We start from the raw sequence: 24,453 nt of genomic DNA, 5'->3' as shown, positions 1-24,453 counted from the left end.
CGGGAGGAGGATGCACCTTCTGCAGACCCCGATTCCCCTGTGACGGTCCCCGGGGACGCAGCCGCGGGCACACAGCAGCCCCATGGGTCCCCCGTTTTGGGGGGCACTCTGCAGGGTGAGTGGCACGGGTGGGGGCACCGAGCCTGGCTGGCAAGGGCTTGCTCTGCCAAATGTCCTCGCCCCTCTGGTGGTCCAGACCCTGGGCAACAAGGAGGTGCCCCCAAGAAGCCGTGGAGATAAATGGGGAAGGGGTTCCTGCCACGGTCCTGGGGGGGTTCTCAGCCGTTCGCTGTCCCCTGGGGTCCCCAAAAGAGCCGGGACTTTGCGCACGTGTGCACCTGCGTGGGAAGGGGATATTAAGGATATTTCCCTGCACACATTTCCCCCTGCAGACTTTATCTCCAGGAGGATTGTCCAGGCGTTGGATTGCCATGGGATGGGGAAGCCAGGACTATGGGGGGGTCTTCTTGGGGTCTCTGATGGAAGGGAGCAGCCCCGCACTCTTTATCCGTTTGCACACACATTTATACACGCACTGATGGGGTAAAATAAGAGCAGGGGACGGGGAGGATGGGGTGGCCCCAGGGGAAAGGCAATTTGGGGAGCACCTGGCAGCACCCAGGGGTCCCAACGCCCACCCTGTCCATGGGGCTGGGGCATGGGGGGGTTGGCAGAGCTGCTGATGCCCACAGCACATCCCTCGGGGCACAGCAGCAAGAGCAGGGTCTCCAACACCGAGGAGGTGACCGCATCTCCTTCCAGGGTCAGTATTTATTCCGCTCGGGGGGGCCTCTTTCCACTGCAGGTCCCTCTCTGCCCCCTGCTCTCCTGCCACGACTGGGCGATGCATCACTGGGAGGTACTGGGGCTGCTGCCTCCCTCCCCTCGCTGCCTCCACGCGGGCCACAGCCACCTCCGTCCTGCCCCACGTCGGTCCCGGGGCTCCCCCCCTCGCACGGGGGGACAAATCCTGCCCCACACAGGGGGGCTGCAGCGAGGGGCAGCCCAGGGCCCCGGAGCAGTGGGGCTGCAGCCGCCCCGTTCCTCCCAGCCGGGATGGGGGCAGCCTCAGGGCGAGATCACGTAGGCGGTGGCGATGTATTTCTTGCCAGGGCCGTAGGTGGACTTGGTCCAGGTGTAGGTCTGGATGCTGATGCTGTGGCCACCCAGGCTCAGGTGGCATCTGTGGGGACACACAGGGGACACACGTGCCACCCTTGAGCCCCATGTTCACTTCTCCCCCCTCCCCAAATCTCTCCTGGTGTCCCCATGTCCCCTTCCCAATCCCACCCCTGAGCCCCACGCTCACCTCTCCTCCCTCCCCAAAGCTCTCCTGGTGTCCCCATGTCCCCATCCCATCCCAATCCCACCCCTGAACCCCACGCTCACCTCTTGCCCCCCTCCCCAAAATGCTCCTGGTGTCCCCATGTCCCCATCCCAATCCCACCCCTGAGCCCCATGCTCACCTCTTGCCCCCCTCCCCAAAATGCTCCCGGTGTCCCCATCCCATCCCAATCCCACCCGTAATACCCCCAAAAACCATGCTGAGCGCTCAGGGGCTGACTCAGCTGCTCCATGGGGAGCAGGAGGGCTCGGTGGCAGGAGGACAGACGGACGGACGGACGCGGTGCCGTACTTACGCCCTCCCAGGACGGGCGATGAAGCACAAGGTGTAGACGCCGAACTCGAACTCGGGGCTGCAGCCGATGAAGGCGGAGCCCACCTCCTTGTAAAAGCCGTCCCAGCTGAACTGCAGCCCCAGCACGTCGGGGTAGGAGTCCCACTGCAGGGCAGGGGAAGGGGGATCGGGGCTGAGACCCTCAGAAGCCGAGCAAAACCCTCGTGCCCTCTCCAGGAGGCTCCCAGCCTCACTCCTGCTCCTGTCTGGGAGCTTCTTTTGCCCTTTGCAACCGCCTTCCCCAGACCTCCCCACCCTGCTTTCACCCCAAAATCCATGTAGGGGGGCAGAGGGGTGAGCACCTCTGCCCCATGCACCGGGGGGGTCCCCGTTTGCCCCCCTCGGGACGCAGCTGATGGAGCGAGGTCGGGGCTCCCTGCCCAAACCCTCCCATGGTGGCAGCACTCACTGGCCCGTTGTAGTTGTGGCTGTAGTAGTTGACGAGTCCCTGCTTTTCCAGCAGGTAGAAGCGGATCCAGTTGTGAAACCCGCTCACTTGCCCTTTTTTAACCTCCCCTAGGCACAAACGAGACCCTGGGGTGAGCCGGGTACCCCCCGCTGCCCACCCCCTAACCCCATCCCACCGGGACGCGCCGGCTCTACCCGAGAAGACGTGCTCGAAGCCGCTGGAGTCCTTCTCGCCGTTGCCTCGGGAGTAGAGGCCGAACCACATCTCCTTCAAATCCTCGAGGAACTCCTGCTCGGAGCCGTAGCGGTCTGCGGGTAAAGCAGAACGGGGAGGGAGGCAGGGAAATAGGAGCTGGGGGATGGACACGCAGGGACCCCATTCCTCCCAGGCTCCACACTCACTTTTCTGATGGAGGAAAGCAAAGAGTTTCTTCATCAGCTCGGTCTTCATCACCTCCCGGAGGAAGGTGTCCTGCTCCCTCAGCTCCTCCGCTGTCACCTCCTCCTCCCGACCCGTCGCCCGCTGGTAGTTGTCCAGCAGCCTGATGAAGCTGGCGTAGGTGGGTTTGGAGAAGAGCTTCTCATTCACGAACGCGTAGAGCCTGGGGAGGGGAGGAGAGGAACCCTTTGGAGACCCTTTTGGACCCCTCTCCAGACGGCCAGGTCCCTTGGCACGTGGTGAGGGCGCTGGTGGCAGTGCCGGGGCGCACTCACGGCCGGGGGGAGCGATCCTCCTGGTCATCCGTCTCGTCGGGGGCAGCCCGGTACTGCGGGTTGATGGTGATGTCCTGGGGCCGGGCTTTGTTGTGATCGGCCCCGTAGAGCTGCTCGGAGACCTGCAGGAGCTCCTGGTCGCTGATGGCATCGTGGCTGCTGGAGAAACCCTCTGCGGGGAGAGGTGTGGGGTGACCGTGGGGTGCAGGGGGGTCCCAGCCGGCACCAACCCCACATTTTGGGGGCAAGAGCCTTCATTAAGTGAGAGGGGGACATCAGTCCTCGACCTCCAGGCTCAGCACCAGCACGCAGAGGCTTTGCACAAACGGTGGCAGCACCTCAAAGGTGCCAAAACAAGAGGTGCCAAGCAGCCCAGAGGCACACAGAGGGGACCCAGAGCCACTCACCGCCGGCATGTCTGCGTGCTGCTACCTCGCCCCGTTCCCCACCTGCACAAAAACAAGAAAAGGGGCTCAGGGTGCTGGAGACACAGGCTGGGGCTGCCCAGGACCACGCGCACAAGTGCGCAGCGGCAACGGGTGGATGCCCGCACGGAACCAGCCCTTGGCACCCCAAAGCCGGGCTCCAGCAGCCCCACGGAGCCCCCTCCTCAGGCAGCAGTGCCCACCGGGTCGGCAGTGCTCGTAGTAGTCCTCGCAGCAGTTGTAGTGGCTCTCGCACTCGGCGTCGCAGTGGCACTCGTCCTCCTTGCTGTAGGGCTCCTCGCAGCGCCCCTTGCAGGAGTCGGGGGCCGTGTACAGCTCTTTGGGGGAGAGAAACAACAGCGTGGGCTGCGGGGTGCTCCAGGAGCCCTGCATCATCCGTCCCCAAATCTGGGAGCATCTCTGCCTTCTGCCCAAGCTGCTGCGTGGCTCTGGGTCCTGGCTGGTGGCAGGGGACAGCATGGGGACACCGGTGCTGAGGGTGTCCAGGAGCGAGGAAAGGAGCGAGGAAAGGAGCCCCAGCTGCTCCAGAGCTGGGCCAATTCCTCATTCCCCGGACTGTGGGGATGCTGCAGCACCCCAAAACCCATAGCTCAGCGCATTCCCTCCCTGCTCCCATCCTGGGGGAGCCGAAAGGACCAAGCTCCCGCAGTGAAGCTGTCCAGGATCCTTTCCCAATATTTTGGGGTGGCGTTTGGACCGGCTGAGTCCCCAGGACGCATCTCCACGTGTCACTCCCCTTCGGCCACAGCCACGTGCCACCCCGGGGTCCCTGGCAGGTCGCTTGGCACGGGGAAGCACCTTTTTGGCTCCCCACCACTAATTGCCTGCTCTGATTCACCCCGTTAACACCAGGCTCAGAGGCAGCGCCCCAGGCCCAGCCGTCCCCAGCGCGGAGGAGTGCCACATTCCAGACGCCCTCATTTTCTACCCGTCCACCAGTCCTTCCGCCACGCCGGGCAAACTGGGGCCTCCCCGCCGAACTATTTATGTGATGAATACGTCGGGCAGCCCGCGCTTTATTACGCGTTGTGGCAAAGCTAAAAATAACTCAAGCCGTGCTCTGAATAGCACAAATGCCACCTCGCCGAGGGGCAAGGGCCACCTGCTGCCAAGCAAATTGGGCTGTAGGGGACCGGGGTGGGAGCAGAGGTTTGGTTTTAATTAAGGCACAGCCAGGAGGCATCGTGCTTGGGGAAGGTGACTTTTTTCTGCCCACGATGCTCCTGATGAATGGGGCAGCCTGGGCACGGCTTCCCCAACACCCCCTTGGTGCCATCACCCCAAGGGATGTGCCAAGAGGCCATGCCCCAGCCGAGCCAGCCTGCAAAGCGGTCCCTGGAGGAGAGGGTGTTGCTTTCCCTTGCAAACCTGCAATCAGGCAGCAGCATAAACACGGCGAGCAACACCTCTGGGTGGCCTGCCTTCGGTTCCAGCAAATGAAACGTGCCCACGGGGCAGATCCTGATCCAGCAGCGCGCAGCCTGACCTCCGAGGTCACCCTGGGTGGCTCCTCTCTGCAGCCACTTCGCTTGCTCTGCTCTTTTCCGTTTTCCCCAATCTATTTTTTGTTTTTGGGGACAGCAGAAACGTGGCCCTATAGGTGATGATTTGGGAGGAAAAACCTCTTTGCCCCAGCAGCCCCTGTTGGCTGGTCTTGCTGCAAGGACAATCCTGCTTGATTTCATGGGATGCTCCTTGAGGAAATTCACCCTCAGTGCTGTTTCAGTCCCATTTTTGCCCATGTTGATGCAGGGACAACTGGAAAGGGCTGCAGAGGGAAGGGCCACCCGATGGTTTTGGGGACAAGTTTGGGGACTCGTGCGCCCTGGTGTCACCCATCCGTGCAGCAGGACAGCCGGGTCTGGATCCCCAGTGGGCACAGCAGTTGCAATCCCCATGGCGCAGCAGAGCACCCCTCTCCATCCCAAAAGCAGCATTTGGGCTAAGTCGGGCTGGATGACACATCCAGGCTCGTTTTCCAGCGGGAGGGATTGCGCAAGGCGCAAAGGAGCTGCCCACACACCAGCCAGCACCAAGACGGTCACGGGGCGCGTGCTGCCCGAGCGTGTCGCAGCAAAACCCAGTACCAGGACATGCAGTGACTCAGCCGAGCCTGGGAGCTCTGCAGATCCCTCGGAGGAGTGAGTTCAGCATCAGTTTCTACCACGAAAAGCAGCAGCAGCAAGCCAAGGCTTATCCCAGCGCAGGGCACGGGGTTGACTGCAAGAAGCTGCTCGCCTTGCGGAGAGGTTCAAACCTAAACGGAGCCGAGCAGCCGCAGGGCAGCCTGGCACTCCTGGTGGTCAAATTAGAGGAGCTGCAGGAGATTTTGGGGAGAGAAGAGCTGGTGGGAGAGCTCGCAGGGCTGGAGGAGGGCAGCTGGAGCAGGAGGAGGTGGCCAGCCGTGCCCAAACACTGCTGGTGCTGTGGGGAGGGGACCCAGGACCATCCTCCTGCCCTCTCCTCCGAGCCATCGCTCCCTGGACCAGCCCCTGGTGTTTGGCCCTTCCCCAGCAGAAAGCTCCACTTGCCAGATGAGGCAAGTGGAGGCCAGATGTGGGTTTGGCAACCAAACCCTCGGAATGGCCCCCGGTGAGACGGGGCTCGCCCAGCCCACGGATTTTCTCTGGGAGCACCGAGCCAGACAAAAATCACCGTCAAATATCTCATTTTCAGCTCTCCAGCCAGGCCAGTCCCTGCCTGAACGCAGCTTTTGGACGGGAGCAAACGCGACTTCATTTCTGCCAGGAGGTTTTGATGGGGAGAACGCGGGCTATTTCCCAAGCAGCTCCGCTCCCTGAGGTGTGGGGAAACATTTTGGGGGTAATTGGGCAAAACCTCCACCACCGTCCTGCCTGGCTGAGGATCGGGGTGGTTGTTACACCGCAGAGGTGCGCCACGAGCAGCCAGAGATGCTCCCCAGCTCCTCGCTCCCCCGGGTAGGGGCTGGGGCCCCACCGCCTCTCCACATCACTCCAGAGAGAAATTTGGGGTCCAGTTAGAGGGGGCTGCTCAGGACCTCATCCAGGGACGGTGTCTGCCTTCAGAATCCCTCCACATTCTCTCAGGGCCTTGAGGAAGGATCTCGGAGAAGAGCAAAGCTCCCCTTTGGCTGCATCCCCCTTCATCTCGTCCCAGGTCCCTCGTCCTGCCCCGCCATCTGCTCCCCAGCTCCAGCACACCCCGGTGATGCTTCCAAGCAAGGACGGTTTCGGTGCTTGCATTAAGCAAGACAAGAATACATCAAAGTGTCAGGGCAGCCCACCAGCTGGATTGCAAAAGCAACAAGGATTGCAGCAGGAGCTCCTCTTCTGCACCTGCCTTGCAAAAATTCCTCTCCGCTCACCTCCAGGCCAGATCCAGCCTGCTGGCGACGTCAGAAAAGTGATGAAACTCCCTTCTTGAGAAGGGATTACAGCTCGCATTTTATGTGAGAACACGGCCAGGACAACACCCGGCCACGTGCGGGATGCTCGGAAACAAAAAGCCCCAAAGCCGATGCCCAGAAGCTGCTCCTTGGCGCAGCATTGTGCCAAAACCAATTTTTTTTTCCTGCTCGCCCACCCGAGCCCACCTCCAAACAGCCTTGGCTGAGCTCCACCTGCCTCGTGCTCCATCCCTGATGCTCCAGGAGCCCCAACCTGGGCTTGCTGCTCTGCCCCATCTCCTAAATCCCTTGTCCCACATGAACCACGTGCCCTTCTCCAGCCAGAGGCCGTGCCACACGCCAGCCAGCACCCGCGATGACGATCTCGGCGTGACGGATGGGATGACCAAACGCCGCCAAATCCACTTCCCGGAGCCACCCGACCTGCCCCACAGGATCCCAGCTGATGACCTGGGAGCTGCCAGCAGTTTTGGGGCTGTGCGGGCAGATCACAGCTCTCACTCAGCACCCCCGAGGCTTTGCTCACCGACCAAAAGCCGGGACCTGGCTCAGGATGAAACCAGGGCGAGAAGCAACTCGGTGCTGGGAGCCCCAGTTAATCCCAGTGCGCTTCCAGCCTGGACACTGGGGCTGTGCCAGTACAGCCACCCCAACCAGTCCATGCCCAGCCCCAGGGCTGTGGGATGGGCTGTGTGGATGTGCTGGGCTGCCTGGGAGCACAGCGGGGCTTTGGTGGCTTTTTTTGGGCAGTGCTTGTGATGGGCAAGGCACCCCAGCTCGTGCCGTGCTCTCCCTGCAGCCGATGGGCTCCCCTCCAGCATCGGCTGGGAGGACTGGGGGTAAGGTAGTGGGGAAATATTGCCTCTAATCCTCCCCCAGGATGCAGAGGAAGGTGAATTTGGGTGAAGAAAGCCCAGCAGAACGCAGAGGGGAGCAACCCAGGGGGGGTCACAATGCAGCAAAGAGAAGGACGAAGCCCCCTCCTCTCCAGCTGAGCCCCCAGAACTGGAGGAACCCCCCGACCACCACCCTCCACCCATTCCCCTACAAACCTCTGCTGGATCCGACCCTCAGCGAGCCCCCAGCCCGCTTCCAGCCCCCTCCCCAAGCCAGGCCCTGCTACTCACGGCCGGCCACGCAGCCCAAGGCCATCCCCACCCCGACGAGGAGCATCCAGGGCTTCATCGTCCTGCAGGAGCTGAGCAGGGCGCTTGGGAGCACCCCGGAGAAACCAGCTGGAAATGTGGGTGCTGCTCGGCGCTCCCTGCTATATGTGGGGCCCCGGGAGCCGAGGGAGGAGCCCGGTGCCACCGAGGAGCTCGCGGGCAGGCTGCGCCCCGACTTTGGCAAAGCTCGTTAGGCGCACGTCCTAATTACAGGCTGCCCGGAGTGGGAGGAGGGCTGGTAAATCCAGCTCCCTGCGTTGCTCCACTCCTCGCGCCCGAGTTTCCCCCCCCGGGCAGCGATCGAGGAGCAAAGGGAAAGCTTCTGGGGAGGGGGCTCCCCGCCTGCCCACAGCCCCCACGTCCCCATGGATCAGTGCCACAACTCGGTGCCACCCTAGCACCTGGTGCTAAATCCCCTCCTGCCCCCTTGGCACCCTTCTACCCCCGGTTAATTGCAGGGGTAACGACTTCTTGTGCAGCCCCCAGCACAGCTCAGCACCACAGCTGCTTATGGGGCTCTACCCCGAGCCCCAGCAGGAAAATATCCCAAATATCCCAATCCCCTTCTTTCTGGGGGCCGGTTGGGTGTCTGCAAGCATCGCCCTTCCAGGAGAGCGATGGGACCAGCGGCACCCATTGGTGTGCGCCTCAGGGTGCGCCTCGGCTGCTGCTTTTTGCCTCCTTTGCCTCCCGTATGGCACCGGGGGTTTCTCAGGGAGCCTCACCCGGAGCCTAAACCCCAGGGCCCAGCATTTTCCTGCTGCACAGACAAAAAAAAACCCTTGCTGCAGCACCTCCCCTGCCCACCCCTGCGCCCTCACCGCCAGCAGAACCAGGACAGGACCTCCCCATGCAGGGAGCATTGCCCCCACCCCAAATTAAGGGCATCACCCCCACCAACTGCCCCCTCCAGCCCAGAGGAAGGGATTTCTGAGCAGCAAACCACCCGACAGCTGCCTGCAACACACCCTGTGCACGTAGGAGCCTTGCAACAGCCTTAACCCCGCCGGGATGCATCATCTGGCACAGGTGAGCAGCGTTTGGTGTAATAAGGGCCAGGTTTGGCTTCCTCCTCACCCCTCAGTCATTTCCTCCCCCTCCACCCTGGGCCGGTGACCCCGTTGACTTGTCCTTGCTGACAGCAGTTTTGTTTTCTGGGTTGTTTTCACGTCATCCCGCGCTGACTCCGCGCATCGGCTGCCTCTTGTGCCAAGGAGGCTGCTGCCACGCGTGGCTGCTTGAGCCCCATCTGGGTGGGGAAACTGAGGCACGCAGGCAGCTGCGCTCGGCCCAGGCTCAGCTTCTGGGGCTGTGCAGCATCCCAAAGCTGGTCCTGGGGACGTGACACCTCCCGGGGGACCAGCAGGGTACAGGATCGGGGTGGCCCCCTCTGGGGTGGCACAAGCCAGAGCCACGAGGAGCAATGGGCACCTTCCAGCCCAGCACCCCCGGGGCGAGCAGCATCGGTGTGGGGCAGCCGGGGCTCCTTCCCCCCACCCCAGCTCCTGCAAAGGGTGAACCGGGGCTGCTGCGTGGCGAAGAAAGGTGACTGCAGCCGTGCATACAAAAATACCTCTATTGCTCGCTGCGTGGGGGCTCCCCACCCTGCTGTCCGTGGCCTCGCCTGCCCGCAGCCCCCCCCCTGGTGGGCTCCTGGCTGCTGTGCTCTGCCAGGACCGGGGCTTTGGGGTCTGGGGCACGGCCGAGCAGAGGCTCTTGGCCAGCTCCAGGGTGTCCCCGTGCGCCCTGAGCCGTGGGGAGCAGAGCTGAGGGCTGCCCCCCATCCGGCACACACACACACATGCGTGCGTGCGCTGCCGCGTCCCCGCTGCGTCCCTGCTCCGTTCCCCTTCCTGCCCGTCAGGACTCCAGGTCTCGGGAGAGCCGCAGCAGCTCCTTCTGGCTGTCAATGGCTTTCAGGTGCTGCAGGTAGGCCCAGGTGGAGACGGGGCTCCGCACGCTCAGGGACTGCTCCGAGCCTGCGGTGGAGAGCTGGGCTCAGAGCCGGGCTCCCTCAGCCCCCTCCATCGCTCCCTGCTCGGCTCGTGCACCCCCTGTGGCCGGATTCAGGGGTCCTGCTCCATCACCTCCCGCTTGGTTTTTGGCTCCCCCTCCACCCCTTATTGCCCAGCTCACCGAAATCCCCTCCATTTTTTTCCAGCTATTCTCTCTGATCCCCTCCATCACCTTTAGCTCAGCTCCTTGAACCTCCTCCACCACCTCCAGCACGGCACACGGGTCCCCCTCCCTTTCCTCTAGCCCAGCACACCAAAATCCCCCCCCATCACCCCCATCCCATCCCATGGACCCCCCCATCACCCCCAGGAGCAGTAGGAGCAGGAACAGACTTGCTCCACGGGGCAAAGCAATGCCCAGCTGGGGATGGCAGGGAGCAGGAGCTCGCCCTCCACCCCTGCGCGCCCCAAGGCTCCACCACCCCCTGCCCAATTTTCTTCCCCTGCAGCCAAGCTGCTGCCCTCAGGGTGCCCCCCAGGGAAGGACGGTGGGCACCCACGTAGCCCCAACACCCAACGTACACGTGCTCATCCTGACGGCCTTGGGGTCCTCTGGGCGATGCGGGGAGCGGCTCCGCAGCGGGGACAGCGGAGCTGGGTGCGGAGGGAGAGCAGGAGCTGAGCTACAGCCCCAAGGGGGGGGACCTCAACTCGCCCCCCACCCCAGGGGGCACTCACCGTGCGCCTGACCCCGGCAGCGCTGCAGGACACGCACCGTCTTGGCCATCATGTGCTGTGGGCAATGCACAAAGGTCACTTGCTGCCACCCGGCACGGTTTTGCCCCCCCCATGCAGCTTGAGCAACAGCCGCCCCGTGACCCCCACCCCATCAGCAAGGGGGTCCTGGTCCCTGGAGGAGAGGGGGGGTTTCGTGATGCTGTGTGGATGCTCTGGGTCTGCCTCCCCAAGGGAACGGCAAGGAGGGACCCCCCCGGACCCCCCCAGCACTCACCATCTTCTCAAAGTTGATGAGGTTCTCGGCCAGCGTGCGATTGCCCTCGTGGATGAAGGTCATGTCTGCAGCAAGGGGGGGGGGGGATTTGGGGATCAGAAAGAGCCCCCGGCTTGGTTTCCTGCTCCCTGGGGAGGGCTGGGTGCATGCAAAGGGCCCCCAGAGCTGCGGCACCCACCTTTGAGGAGGAGGGGGACGAAGGGGATGATGGGGGGGCTCAGCTTGGCGACGGCCAGGCGATAGACCCGGTGGTTCCACGACGGGTCCTGGGGACAGAGCGGGAGCTCAGTGGGGTGGGGGTCTCCAGGGGAGGGGGCTCTGGTGCCCTGATGCTCGGCACGGCCCCAAATTTGGGAGAAGGGAGTGCCCCCCGCTCTACCCCCTGCCCCAACCCCATGCCCCCTCCCCAGCTCTGCACAGTGTCCGCGCTCACCAGCATCCTCTCCAGCGCTGCGTGCAGCTTGCGGATCTTGTGGGGCAGCCTCTGCGCGGAGAGAGGGGGTCAGGATGGCCTCATGCATCCCCCCAACTACACCTGAAGCCCCCCTTAAATCTAGGGGCACCTCCGAGCCCCCCATCCCAGTGCCCCTCTCCGGGCTCCAAGCTTGCTCCAGGGGAGCTTGGAGCCCGTTTCCACCGCGGTGCACGGATTTAGGATCCAACCATGGATGCACGGGCACATCCTGCCCCCCTACACCCCCAAACCTTTTGGGGTCAGCTCGGATCCCAGCAGCCCAGCCACCCCAATCCCTTTTCTAGCCCAGGGAACCCGGCTCTGTCCCGGGGGGGACCCGTTACCTCCCAGGTCTTGGCGAGGCGGCTGACGGCCGTGTTGCTGACCCCAAACATCACCGCGAAGAAGGAATTGAGGTTCTTCTGCTCCTTGAGGCTGCGGGCAGGGCTGGGCTCAGCTTGGAGACCCCCAGCCGGTCCCGATGGTGACAGGGACGGGGACGGGGACGGGGACACTCACTGCGCAGCCAGCTTGATGAACTTGCGGAGGAGCTGGGCTCTCCTGCCCACCTCGGGGCAGAGGCAGAGCTCCGTGGCCACCCAGTACTGCAGCTCGTTGAAGCGCCGCATGACGCGCTCCAGGTTGGCCGTGGTCACCTCGTGAAACTGCTGCGGCCCCACGATGTAGTGGATCATCTCCACCTGCGGGGCCGGCGGGGGGCCTGAGGGTGACCGAGGGGGTGGCCAAAGGGGGGGGGGGTCTCGGGGGAGGTTTCCCCTTCCAGGTGCCGGTCCGGGCGCTTGCCCCGTACCTGGTGGATGCTCTTGAAGAGGTTCCAGTCGTAATCCGTCAGGTGGCTCGCCAGGTCCTTGGAGCTGATGAGGTCCAAGGTCTCCGAGGAGCCGACGTGGGGGCCCAGCTGCTCGGGGTGGGGGGTCTGCACGCAGGGGAAGGGTGAGGGGCTGGGGTCGGAGCCATGCCCATGTCCATGGCTGGGCTCACCGAGCCTCCTCCATCGCTTCTAGGTAGGCTCGGGACCCCCCTGCAGCACCTCTGGCTTGCCCCATGCCCCCCCTTCATCATCTCCAGCCTGCCTCACTGCTCCTCTTCCTCTGCTGCCCCTCGCTCAGCTCACCAAACCCTATCCACCACCTCCAACATGGCTCATGGATGACCCTATAAAGCTCTGCATGGCTCCTGGATGACCCTATATTGCTCAGCACGACTCATGGATGACCCTAAATTGCTCATGGCTCCCTCTCCATCACCTCTTGCTCATCCCACTCAACCCCCCCCCACCTCTATCTTGGCTCCTGGACCCCCCCATCACCCCCAGGACCCACAGAGGGACCAGGAGCGAGCGGGAGCAGCCTCGCTCCACGGGGCCAAGCGATGCCCAGCCCACTTCCCACCCCCCAGAGCACCCTAACCACGCCGCTGTCCCCCTCCAGCAGCTCCCAGCCCCGTGCTGCCCCCCCCCCCCAGCAGAGCCCCGGTGCTCACCAAGCCTCCCAGCTCCTCCACGCTCACGGCAAAGAGCCGCTCGTTGAGCCCCAGCGAGGTGAACACCCCCACGGCGTCCAGCTGCAGCCCCACTTTATCTGCAGGAGGCAGGGCGATGATCCTGCAGCTCCCCTCATCACGGGAGAGGGACCCCAGGGTGCCCCCCGGGGTGGGGGGTGGGGGGTGAATCCTCACCTCCAGCCGAATTCACCTTCACCAGGAGGTGCTCCCGGTCCCGGCCGAGCTGGGGGGCGAGGGACCGCAGGACGTCCCGCACCGAGGCGTTGATGGGCAGCACCGTGACGAGGCACGAGTGGTCGGGTCTGTAGATCTCGTAGGGCACTGCGGGCGTTCATTCTTCAGCAGGGTGGCCGGAGGAAAGGGGACCCCCACACACACCCCCCCGGGAGCCCCCCTACCTTTATCCTGGGCTCGTAAGGCACAGCTGCTGCTCAAAGCCGCCTCTTCCTGGCTCGCCAGCCAGCTCACGGAGCTCCGAGCCTGTGCCCGAGGTGGGAGAGAGCGGGCACGATGCCGTCCCCAAAGCCACCCCTCTCCTGGGGGGGTCCCAGCTCCCCCTGACCCACCGCCCCCCTTACCTTGGGCTGGGGAGAAACGCTGCCGTCTCCGTTCTCCAACCTGCAAGGAGAGAGGTGTTAAAACCCCTGGAGCAGGTGAAACGCCACCCCCCTGGGGACCCCCGTGGGGACAAGGACACCGGGGTGACACCGGGGGTCCGGCTGCTCTCCACGACCCCCCCGGGGGCAAAGAACTCACACTCGGGTCCGCCGGCGTTCCTGCTCCTGCACCATCCCTCCCAAACGGGGGTCCCGGCTCGCCAAATCGGCGAGGTTCTGGGGGAGGCAAGGGGGGGGTCAGCGCCGCGTGGCGGTGGCCGGACCCCTCCCGGGGACGCCCCCCCAGCCCCCGGTACCTGCAGCAGAGCCGTGGTGCTGCGGTCGCCCTGCAGCAGGCGGCCGTAGAGCAGCACCCACTGGCTCACCAAGCGCAGGATCTTGCGGCGTTTGTGCAGGGAGTAGGTGGCCTTCTCCTGCTCCGAGCCCTCCAGCGGCTCCGCGCGGAAACTGGGACCAGTTAAGGGCACTGGTTTGGACTGGCGTGGGGCTGGGGGAGGTGGCGTGGGGCTGGGGGAGCGGGCAGGGCAGCGAGGGGACCCCCTCACCCGCAAGGATGGGATGGGAACGGGGATGTGCCTGCGGGGTTTGGGGTTCCCACAGCCAAGCCCTGGTGTCCCACTGGGGTGGCAGGGGCCAAGCTGAGCCCGCTGGTCCCCAGCGAGGGGGTGCACGCCGTGGACCCCCCCAGTCCAGCCACAGAAGGATATTGGTGCAGCAGGGCTCTGCAGAGCTGCGAGGTCGGCATGAAGACGGTGTAGGTGAGCAGGAAATCCCCCAGGAGGGTGTCTGGAAGAGAGCAGGACAGCCCCCACCACCCTTCAGGACACCCCTGACCCCTTTGGGGTTGCCCTGGGATCTTCCCCCCCACCCACAACAAGCGGGCTCCTTGCCGGTCACTTTTTGCTCCTAAATGGCCGGGAAAGGGTTGAGCAAATTTTTTTAACTTTGAAAAGAAGGGGAAAGCTCCGCGCTCGGAGGAGATTCGACTCCAAGCGGCCTCGGCTGGCGCCAGCTCAGCAGCTCGCATTTTTTGCCCGCTGGGGACATCTCCTGGCTCCCAGCTCCTGCCTCACCCTCTTCTGCTGCTCTCCGAAGGGAGGCGCGGGGCCGTGGGCGAGGAGGGAGGAGATGCTCCGGAGCTGCTCCTCTCTCCCAGCCCGGGCGAGGGATTTTGTGGTGAGAAAAGTGGCTTTTTTGGTTCAACTCCTGGAGTGGTGACAACACGGGGAGCAGGGATCCCCTTGCCGGGACCCCCTGTGCCAGGTCCCCACCTACCCACGGGGTCGTAGAGCGTGGCGTCGAGCCTCATGAACTCCAGCAGATGCTCGAGGATCTTCTCCGGCGTCCCGGCCATCACCAGGTACCTGGGGGCAGAGGATGGGGCACATTAGGGAAAGGACAGCGAGCACGGCGTGCCCTCCCCATCCTACCCCTGGAATGGGGCTGAGGAGCCCGGCCACGGCCAGGGAGGTGGCCGAAGGGCAGGAGATGTGGGGTGGCAGCCCCGGGAAGGAGGGACGGGGACAGGAGGCTGTCACCTGCTGCTCCGCGCCGCGGCCGGCTGGCTGCTGCCACCCTGCAGGTTTTTCTGCAGCACCAGCACCACCTTCCCGTGCTCCTTCAGCCGCATGGTGTTGGCCTCCACGTCCTACAGGGGGAAGGTGGCCAAGGGAAAGCACCACATTTTGGGGAGCGCCCCAAAAATCACATCGGCACGCGGAGAACTGCCCTACCCTACAAACCCCACGGCTCTGCGCATCCCACAGCCCCGGGAGGGTGCCCAGGATGGGGTGCTGGTGCCGTGCCCAACACGGGACCCCCCCCGGACCCCCTGCCCACCTTGAGGATGTGGTTGAAGTCCTGCTTGTCCACCCGCAAGAAGTGGCAGTTGTCCTCCCGCAGGATGATGCTGGCCGCCCGGGGCGCGTCGTTCACCAGCGCCAGCTGCCCAAAATCGTCCCCCTCGTGCAGGGTGGCCACCAAACCCTGCGGGGGGACAGGGATGGGGTGAAAACCCCGGTCCCCTGCTCCGGGTGGGGGATGCAGGGTGTCTGGAGAGCCCCACGCCTCGGCACCCGGTGGTATCGGGGACAAGGTGGCCGCGCAGGGACGCACCCACCTTGCCGTGGGTGACCACGTTCACCGAGCCCTTCCAGACGATGTACCACGAGGTGCCTTTGTCTCCTTGGCTGAACACTGCGGGGAAAAAAACGATGGGTTTTCTCTGGGGAGACCCCCAGCACCCCTCATCAGCCCCATCCCACCCAGCCCCACCGTCCCCGGTCCAAGAAAATCCAGCTGGAGCCTCTGCACCGAGGGCAACGTCCACCCCGCCTGGGGACCCTGTCCTTGGGGACATCCTGTCCTTGGGGACATCTGAGCTACTCGGTACTCACGCACGGTGCCAGCTCGCTGGTGTGACTCGAACATCAGCACGGCCGCCAGCTCCCGCTTCACCTGCGGCAAGAGGCGCCCACCCTTAGGGCCAAGCGAGGAGGGGACACGCTCGGGATGGGGTGGCGGGGTGGAAGGGCGCCCCAGGGACGTCTGGAGAGGGCCAGAAGAGGAGGAGGAGGATGCAGGAGGATTTGGGAGGGGATGGAGGAAGGTGTGGGGGGCACTCACTGAGTTGGAGAGGTGAGCCACGGCTTTAATGTGGAGCAGCTCCTCAAATATCAGCTCCAGCTCGTCCTCCGTGCGCTGGGCTGGCCTGGCAGGAGAAAGGTGGGTGAGAGGCCACCGTGAGCACCCCAGGGCCCTGCACCCCTCCCCGCCACCTCCTCGGGTGCCACCTTGCTGCGGGCACAAGCCGGTGGCACCCCCTCAAGTCCTCGACCTGGCAGCTGGGGAAGGGATGCTCGGCGCACCCCATCCGCAGCAACCTTTGGCATCTCCAGAGCTGCGTGGAGCAGGGTCCCAATGAGCCCCCCCGGCCCCCTGGGAGCCCCCAGGCACTCACGGCTTGCGCAGGGCCATGGTGAGCAGCGCGTCGGGACCCAGCTGGGCCAGGAAAGCCACGGCCTCCAGCAGCTCCTCCGCGTCCCGCAGCCCCGCGCCGGGCTCGGGGCTCAGCTCCAGCTCGGCGAAACGATAAAACTGCGTGTCCTTGTCCTGGAAATGCCACTCCTGCTTGACTGCGGGGTGGAAATGCACATCAGCTTGGGCGTGCGTGGCACCACAAGCACCCAAGGGAGACCACAGGAGCCGGGTGACCCAGTGCACCCAGCACCCAAAGGCCCAGAGGGGCCCCGGTGGTGCTCACCGTGCGTCAGGACCCCTCCGTCCACCAGCACTTGGCCCACCCCAACAGCCTGGCTCCGCGTCTGGACGCCCAGCCCCGCGTTCAGCAGCCAGTCCACCAGCTCCTTCCCCGAGCAGCACTGCCTGCAAGGGGGAGAAGCGTTGAGAAGTGCCCCCAAAATGGGATTACAGCACCCAGGAGCACGGCCAAGCTCTCCTCGGAGGGTCCTCGGCAGCCCCTCGCTGTCCCACCTGTGGTGCCGCAGGTGATGCTTGTGGTCCCGGATGAGGCCGGGGCAGGTGCTGGTGAGGTGGGTGAAGAGGAGCTTCCCGGCTCGCCAGATCTTCTCTGAGGATGCCTTGTGGGGGAAATGAGGTTATATGGTTTGTGGGGCGGCCAGGAGGGCACAGGCAGTGACGGACACCTCCACACCAGCAGGGTTCCTGCTCAACGTCCCCAATTTGGTGCCAGGGTGCTATGCCTTGACCCCATCCCAGCACCCCAGGACCTCCATCCCCAGCCCCAGAAACCCAAGGGATTGCCCATCCCACCACGGCCCCCTACCCAGCGCAGCCTTGGAGACGTTTCTGCCCCCCCTCGCCCCTTTCCCAAGCACCAAAATCATGTCCTTAGGGGTATCCCCTGTGCACCCACCTGGGTAAGGCTGTGTCCATACTCCAGCGAGGACTCAGTGTCCAAAAGCGGGGTCTGGAAAACCAAAAAAAAAAAGGGTTTGGTGGCTTGGGGGGCCTTGCACACCGGGGACTTGACCCTGCAAAACGCCCCCCCAGGCGGTGATGTTTAACTCCAGGACGGAAAGCGCATTCAAACAAGCGAGCCGGGAGATAAAAGAAGGAAGTTAAAAGTAAAACCCTCGCAAACAAGGATCAAAGGAGCCTTATTGGAGCCACGGAGCAAACGCCACTCAGGGGGGGGACATCAGAAAGCCCCACGGGAAGCCGGAGCGGCCCCAAGGCAGGGAGAGGGAAGGCCCCAAGTTTTTTCCTCCAGCTTTGAAGCCGGCTCCAAATGAAGAGGGGGGAAAAGATCACAAACTCCAGAGGAAAGAGCTGGAGGAGCAGACCCACTGCCAGCAGGACGAGGATGGCAGAGAGCGATGATGAGGACGAATTTTGTCCATGCCCAAACCCCTTTTTGCAGGTAACACATCAGGGACTGGTCCTGGATCAAGGCACAGCCAGAAAAGCTCGCGCAATAAATCCTGGAAACTAAACAGGAACAGCACCGGGACGTGGTGGTCCCACAACTGCAGGAGCTCAGCGGCCAGACAGAGGGCTGCAGGTGGCAAAATTGAAGTTTTTTGTTTTGTTTTGTTTTGTTTTGTTTTTCCCCAAAGGATTTTAGGGGGGATCCTGGAAGCTCCCGAGCACCGGGCTCGTGCCAACACGGTGCAGTCGCATTCAGCACTAACGTTCAGGTGCACGAGGGGATGGAGCCTCCTGGGGATGAGTTTTTGTGTTCCCAGCAGGGAAGCAGAGCCGTGGGTGAAATTCAGCCCAGACATAGGTGAGGATGGGGTATGGGAAGGAAACAAGCCCAAATTCCCCTTTTTCGTGGTCAGAGGCTCCGGGCTGATGGTTACTCCTCGAGCGCAGCAGGAGCCCAGGCCTCCGTAGCTGTAAAAAATGCAAATAGTGGAATGGGTGTTGGCAGGAAGGGAAGAAAATAGGAACCCAACCCAATAGGAAGCCAACGAGGGTCTCTTGCAAGTCGAAGGAGCAGACGTGAATGAAATGGGGTGGGCAGGGGGGCACAAACCAGGGGCACTCCTTACCGCAGGGCACTGGGGACGCTGAATTTGCTGCAGAAAGGGGCTGGGTGGGTTAAAGGGAGGCCAAAAATCTCTGTCCTGTGCAAAGGCACCGCTTCCAGATCAGGAGGGCCGAGCTGCGAGTCGCTGGGAGGGGGCAGAAGATAATTCCCCTCCCCAGTGCTTGTGAAGCTGAGCCCCAAAGTCATCCCTGGGAGCTCCTCCCTGCCCTTCGCAGCTCTCATACCTCGGTGCTGAGCCTCTCCCTCCTTCTCCAAACCCTTGCTTGGTACAAATGCATCTTTTAGGGACGGAAACCCCGGTCACCCGCTGATTCTTGCTTTGTTTAAGTGACACCGGCTCGACACGCGATGGGCTGACCCAGAGCTGTTTTCTAAAGCAGCTCCTCCAACGTCTCCGCCGTTCACCAAGGCCAGTCCCGAAATAGCATCGCCCTGCTGGGCTCGGGGACTCCTTCCTGGCGCAATCCATCACGGCACCGTCGGGAACTGCTGGGAGCTGCCTCCGCGTGCAGGGTGCGTGCTGCGATCCAAAGCCACAGACCCTGCCAGGCATCACGAAAGCGTGGCATTGCCAAAAAAAAAAAAAAAAAAATCCACTCCGGGCACCCAACGGGGCTGCTGGATGAGATGGAAACGCTTCCAGCTGCTCGCACCATCCTCGTCCGCTCCGAAAACCGCGCTGCTCCAACAGCTCCGGTTAAACCTCCAGGGATGTTTCACCTCCCACACGGCCACGGCCCTGAACAAACAACCTGTCCTCTCCGAGACATGTGCTGAATCCGTCCCCAGCGCATCCCAGCCCAGTCAGACCAGTTTTCCATGGAGGCAGCCGCTGCCCTCGAAGCGTTAACCCCAAAACGCAGCGAGGAGCATCCTCCTCGGGTGCTGCGGGGGCTCGTCCCCAAGGGGAGGCTTTGTGGGATCCCCCCCCGGTTGTTTCTGGTTGCTTTGAGAAGGGTCCTGAAGCACTCGGGGCTGGTGGTGGAGGGGTGGGTGCTCAGAATGTAATTTTGGCGATTTGGCGTCTTCTGGGCCAGATCCTCCTCAAATCTGCTGGCTCCGGGCTGGCGGCGGTGGTGTGGGCAACCCCAGCAAGAGGGACGGCCCCGATGGAAGCCCCAGTGATGGAATTAAGGGCGACGAGCTGCAGAATCCTCCTCTGCGAGGGAATTCGAGGGGAAAAAAAACACCCAGCAGGGAGCTGAGGGGAAACCAAACGGCCCCGGCACCTCTGGGTGCAGGCAGGTGATGGAGGTGGGCGCACGGCCGGGTGCTCTGCCTGCCTCAGCCCTTCCCAAACCCCCAGGGCTTCTTCCTCCTCCTCTTCTTCCTCTGGAGCTCGAGCCCTCAGGCAGCAGTTTGCAAGAGGCTCAGGAGCAATTTGGGAGTCGGACAGATGGAAAACAAGTGGCAGGTCCCCGGGGACGCTCCCAGCCTGGCCACTGTCACCAAAGTCGGGGCGCCGCCGCTTACTCACTCTGCAAACTTTCCCGAGTCCCGTGACGCCCCGCGGAGCAGGAAACGCTCCGGCAATCGCAGAGCAAATGTTTGCAAACTGGAGCCCGGGCTGAGGAGCGTGGAGCTGCCTCCCGAGGGACCCGCAGGGCGATGCCACCCGCGCCGGCCCCGCACGGGACGGGCTTCGCCGTCACCCCGCGACGCGGGTCTGTCCTTGGGGCCGCGAGCCAGGACGTGCCACGGTCCTCCTCGAAGCAAGGACGGCGAAGGAGACCGAGAAAAACCCAAGGACGGTTGCACGGGGAGATTTCTCCCTGCTCGTTGCAAAACCAGCTCTGGAAAACTTGGGCAAAATCCCCCCAAAACGCCTTCCCAAGCACGCCCGCTCCCCGCGCACGGGAGCTGGGTGAGTTCCCAGGGCTGGCCCCACAGGATGTCCCCCCCCCAGGTCGTCGCAGCATCGCGGCCGCCGTCTCCAAAGCGCTTCCGAAGGAGTTGCCTGTTTCCATCTTCCTGCTTACGGGACACGGGGGCGCTGGGATCCTGCCGGTCTCCAGAAATCCGGCAGCCGCGGGCGAGCGGCCAAGGCCGGCAGCGACCGTTCCGCGCTCGCGCGCCGCTTTGTTTGGGATCCCGAGGAAAAACAACAGGAGCTATTTCAGGCTTTACGGCTCCGGAGAAAGTCCTCGCCCATCCGCAGGCTCCAAAGGCACGGCAGACAGCCAGGGGCTGGTTTCCCACCCCCCCGGGACCCTCGCCGGGGAGGGGTCTCCAAGGGGACCTCTCCAGGGATGCAGTGATGATGGTGCTTGTGCTGCGGGATGGGTGCAGTTTTTGGGGACGCTGGAGCCTCGTGGCAAAGAGCAGAGCTGGAGGAGAGCTGGTGGCTGTGGGGACAGGCAAGAGGGTCCCCAAGAGGGACGGGACAGAGCCACACACGACGAGGAGCTTCCAGGAGCTTGTGGCCGTGGGGACAAGGGACACTGCGTCACCTAGGCACAGCCAGACGGCTCCCAACCACCCGAGCACCCTCAGACCTGCAAAAACAGGGGAAAACACCCCCTCTGTCCCCCTCCCCAAAAGAATCCCCTCAAATGCCCATCAGGGGGGAGCCATGCAGGAGGGGACGCTCCTGCCACGCTGCACGTGCCACCGCGCTGTCAGATTTTGCCAGATTTTTGGTAGCCCAGCACTGGAAACCAGCAGGCGCCGCGACCTGCTGCTGTCCCGAGCCCTCTGCTCTTTAAATAAAAATACCCCAAAGGGAGGCAGTCCCTGCACGTTCTGGGGAGGAAAACATCAGAACGAAGGGGAGGGGAAAGGAAAAAAAAAAAAGAGAATTCTGCTTGTGAAAGAGCTTGCAGACGGCACAAAAGCACGCAAAGCGATTTCTCCTTAGTCCTTAAGAACGTTTGTGCCGGCTCAGGCAGCGTGGGAAGGGGAAGGCGGGCGGCCACGGGGCTCGGCTAGGACATCGGGTGCCTGCGGCCACCTCCAGCACCCGGGGGACAGCGGGGGGCCACCAGCGGGGACCCCAGGGGCTGGCAAAGGGGGTTGGCAGCGGGCTGGGGGGCCGGAGGCCGTGGCGCTGGGCACAGTCCCGCTGCCAAGCGACCGGTTCCGCCTGGAGAAACGGGCTGAGCCGCCAGCGGGGAGGGAACGTGTTGAACCCTGCGTGCCACGGGCACGGGGAAGGTGTTTCCTGCTGGCTGGCTGCAGGTCGGGGTGCTCTGCCCGGGTGCTGAGCGCTGGAGCACGACGGCCCCGGGCTCGTTTCGTGCCCCCGCTGCGCCCCGGAGAAGGGGCCGGGGCTGGCGGCCACCCAAGGGTGCTCGCCGCACGCCTGGCCCCGCAGGCTGCAAACCGGAGCAGGGCGCAGCTCATGGCCCCCTGCCAGCCCACCTGGGGGGGCTCGGGAAGGCCGGAGCTGCCCTACAAATTGGGGCTGGGGGCTGCGATAAGGGTGGGGGTCCCGCTCGGCTCCACCTCGCAGCCCCCAGCCCTCCGGGTGCAGGGAGGGATGCTGAGGGGTGCTGGGGGCTCCTGCAGGTGGGGTTGGTGACTGTTGTCCCTGCTGTCCCCAGGTCCCTGCTGTCCCCATATCTGTATCCATGTCCCTGCTGTCTCCATGTCCCCACTGTCCCCACGTCTGTCCTCATGCCCCCACTGTCCCCATGTCTGTCTCCATGTCCCCCCGTCCCCATGTCCCTGCTGTCCCCACATCCCTGCTACCCCCATGTCCCCATGTCCATCCCCATGCCCCTACTGTCCCCCTGTCCCTGCAGTCCCCATGTCCGTCCCCACGCCCCTGCTGTCCCCGTGTCCCTGTGTCTGTCCCCGTGTCCCTGTGTCCGTCCCCATTCCCCTGCTGTCCCCACGTCTGTCCCCGCGTCCCCGCGTCCCCACTCACCCAGCGGATTCCCTGGATGCGGGGCAAGCTTCCCCCTTCTCCCTCCAGCCGGATCTCATAGCTGGAGCTCCGGAACAAGTGCATCTTCCTCAGCAGCACCGGCAGCCTCTTCCCGTCCCCCCCGAACCCACCGGAGGGCGGTGGGGGACCTCCGGGACCCCTCTCCAGCCCGCTTCTCCCCGCTTCCAAGCGGCACCGGGGCCCCAGCGCCGCCGCCCCCCGCCGCGCCGCCGCCTCCCCGTTTGCGCCCCCGGTGCCGGTGCCGGTGCCGGTCCCGGCCCCGCGCACCTTCATGCGGGGGCGGCGCGGCGGGGCCGGTGCCGGTGCCGGTGCCGGTGCCGGTGCCGGTGCCGGTGCCGGTGCCGGGCGCGCCCCGCCCCGGAGCGGGGCCGGGAGAAGGAGAGCGGAGCCCCGGGGGGGGCCGTCCCCAGCGCCCCGTCCCGCCCCGTCCCGCCCAATCCGTCCCGCTCCTCCCTCCCCCGGCATCGTTTTTTTTTTTTGGGGGGTCCCCCCCCCCAAAAAAAATCACCCTGCTGCTCCTTCCACCGGCATCCTTCCTGCCCCCCCCCCACCAAACCACCCTGCTCATCTCCCCTTCCTCTCCCCAGCATCCTTTTTGGGGACCCCCCCCCGAAAAAAACACACCCCACTCCTCCCCCCTTCTTTCCCCAGCATCCTTTTTGGGGATCCCCCCCGACCACCCCACTCCTCCCTTCCCCTGGCAACCTTTTTGGGGACCCCTCAACCTTCCCACCTCCCATCCCCATCCCTGGGGACCGCGGTGGCCCCCAGGAGCCCCCTGCCCTTCCTGGGGTGCTCTGCCCCTCCTGGCCCCCCCCGGACACCCCCAGGGATTGGGGTGCAGGGGTGCGGGAGTGGCTTGTGCCGGGAGGTGGCCCCCCAGCACCCAAAGCTGAGGACTCAGGAGCAGACCTGGAGCAGGGCCAAGGGGTCCTGGGAGTGCCGGGGCTGGGGCTTTTGGCTAAAAGGAAAGGTTTTTCTGCCAGCGTGAACTTTCACTTTTGAAATAAACCCTGCTTTAACGTTTAAATATATATTTTTTAAGGATCTATATTTAAATAGCAAGCAAAGCAATGAGAAACACCAGCTGAACACCAGCACGTTGGAGGCGCGCCCTTGGCACGCTCCTGCTTGCCGTAGCCACCCCAGGGATTTTGGGGTCCCGCCGGGCTCCCCAGGGCTGTCACTTCTCCAGGTCACCCCACATGGGCCTGGGGAGGTGGAAACAGCCTTGGGGAACCCCCCCGAGCAGGAGCAGGCTATAGGATGGGGACTGCAATCCTTCCTCCCACCGCCCTCTTCGCCTCTGGGGCCCCGTGAGCGCATGGGGGCACAGAAGGAATTTTCCTGCAGGGCAGGGGACCCGGAGGCTTCTGCTGCAAGAGGAGCCCGTACCCAAAACCTACACAAAATCACGGTGTCGGGGAGCCTCGTGCTGGGATCTGTCACCGTGTACCCTGTGCCTGCTGCCTCCTGTAATTAATTATTTGCTCCAGGAGCTCCAAGCGAAAGCAGCGGGGCTGCTGCCTACCAGCAAATCCCCACCACCAGGACTCCCAGGGCGTTTTTTGCTGGTGCGGCCACTGGTCTGAGTGGGATCTGGCTGGGAGGGGAGGGACGGAGCCACCCCGGAGCTGGATGAGGCTGGGAGCAGCCTGGAAAAGCCGTCAGCATTTCGGATGCTCGGTGGCAGCGGAGCCGTTCCCCACGCCCGGCCGAGTTTCCCAGCTGAGGCCCCACGGACAAAGCAGCCGTGGGTGGGTTGGGCGGAGGCAGCAGGACCTGGGGGCTTGGGATGCCGTAGAAATGGGTGTAAAAGTCCCTGTTTGCTGCTTCTGCTGCCAAACACTCATTTTCTGCACCTCTGCCTTGAAGCCTGGCACGGCAGCGTGCACGCAGACCGTGCCCAGGGGGTGCAGCTCCTCCTCACCCCCCCACCGTGGGCTGCTCCCCGGTTGTTTTCTGCATTATTTGTTATTTTCTGCGTTATTTTTCTGCGTTATTTCCCTTTCCCAGGGAACCACCGGTGCCAGAACCATTCCCCAGCCTGGCCTGAGCCCCGCAGACCATAACAGTGTGGTGCTGGCACGAGGTCGGCCCAGCGGCAGATCCGCGTGCGTGGGGACCTCTTGCTCCATCCGTACATGTGCCCATCTCCCCCTTTTTG

General features: G+C 63.9%; 2 protein-coding genes across 4 annotated transcripts; both read right to left on the bottom strand.

The window, feature by feature from the left end:
• Positions 1–136: 136 nt before the first annotated feature.
• ENDOU (endonuclease, poly(U) specific) lies at positions 137–8,160 on the bottom strand. The gene is made up of 8 exons (XM_072031991.1): positions 7,762–8,160; positions 3,372–3,563; positions 2,801–2,972; positions 2,489–2,688; positions 2,282–2,395; positions 2,088–2,194; positions 1,641–1,783; positions 137–1,183 (listed from the first exon to the last, which is right to left on the bottom strand). The coding sequence occupies exons 1-8, from the start codon at positions 7,817–7,819 to the stop codon at positions 1,069–1,071; spliced, it is 1,101 nt and encodes a 366-aa protein (XP_071888092.1). The 5' UTR covers positions 7,820–8,160; the 3' UTR covers positions 137–1,068.
• Positions 8,161–9,358: 1,198 nt separating this feature from the next.
• RAPGEF3 (Rap guanine nucleotide exchange factor 3) lies at positions 9,359–22,631 on the bottom strand. Of its 3 annotated transcripts, none has more exons than XM_072031930.1 (27): positions 22,266–22,631; positions 17,258–17,311; positions 16,855–16,961; positions 16,625–16,746; positions 16,322–16,496; positions 15,988–16,072; positions 15,759–15,819; positions 15,482–15,558; positions 15,202–15,348; positions 14,901–15,010; positions 14,638–14,726; positions 14,070–14,148; positions 13,659–13,809; positions 13,502–13,578; positions 13,324–13,363; positions 13,144–13,225; positions 12,920–13,066; positions 12,725–12,822; positions 12,033–12,158; positions 11,741–11,886; positions 11,566–11,656; positions 11,201–11,251; positions 10,946–11,033; positions 10,768–10,832; positions 10,494–10,548; positions 10,338–10,409; positions 9,359–9,779 (listed from the first exon to the last, which is right to left on the bottom strand). In XM_072031930.1, exons 1-27 carry the CDS (start codon positions 22,557–22,559, stop codon positions 9,661–9,663), a joined length of 2,808 nt encoding a protein of 935 aa, XP_071888031.1. In that variant the 5' UTR covers positions 22,560–22,631; the 3' UTR covers positions 9,359–9,660. The 3 variants fall into 3 exon arrangements, with proteins under 3 accessions (XP_071888031.1, XP_038028493.2, XP_071888032.1); XM_038172565.2 differs by having other exon boundaries at positions 11,741–11,922; positions 22,266–22,630; XM_072031931.1 differs by lacking the exon at positions 22,266–22,631 and adding an exon at positions 18,622–18,856 and having other exon boundaries at positions 11,741–11,922.
• Between the last annotated feature and the right edge of the window lie 1,822 nt (positions 22,632–24,453).

This window comes from Anas platyrhynchos, chromosome 34 (assembly GCF_047663525.1).
Source record: "Anas platyrhynchos isolate ZD024472 breed Pekin duck chromosome 34, IASCAAS_PekinDuck_T2T, whole genome shotgun sequence".
Classification (NCBI taxonomy): Eukaryota; Metazoa; Chordata; class Aves; order Anseriformes; family Anatidae; genus Anas; species Anas platyrhynchos.
Note: the sequence above shows the minus strand (reverse complement) of the source record. Positions and strands in the feature narration are given on the sequence as shown.

Bases quoted from the DNA above. Each gene is read 5' to 3' on its own strand.
- ENDOU (XM_072031991.1), bottom strand. From the start codon at position 7,819: ATGAAGCCCTGGATGCTCCTCGTCGGGGTGGGGATGGCCTTGGGCTGC. The intron at 3,564-7,761 runs GTGAGTAGCAGG...TCTCCCCCAAAG, and splicing joins CTTGGGCTGCGTGGCCGGCC to AGCTGTACACGGCCCCCGAC. The intron at 2,973-3,371 runs GTGCCAAGGGCT...CTCTCCCCGCAG, and splicing joins TGCTGGAGCCCGGCTTTGGG to AGGGTTTCTCCAGCAGCCAC.
- RAPGEF3 (XM_038172565.2), bottom strand. From the start codon at position 22,559: ATGAAGGTGCGCGGGGCCGGGACCGGCACCGGCACCGGCACCGGGGGC. The intron at 10,410-10,493 runs GTGAGTGCCCCC...CTCCGCACCCAG, and splicing joins CTGCCGGGGTCAGGCGCACG to CTCCGCTGTCCCCGCTGCGG. The intron at 9,780-10,337 runs GTACGTTGGGTG...TCTCCACCGCAG, and splicing joins GGCCGTCAGGATGAGCACGT to GCTCGGAGCAGTCCCTGAGC.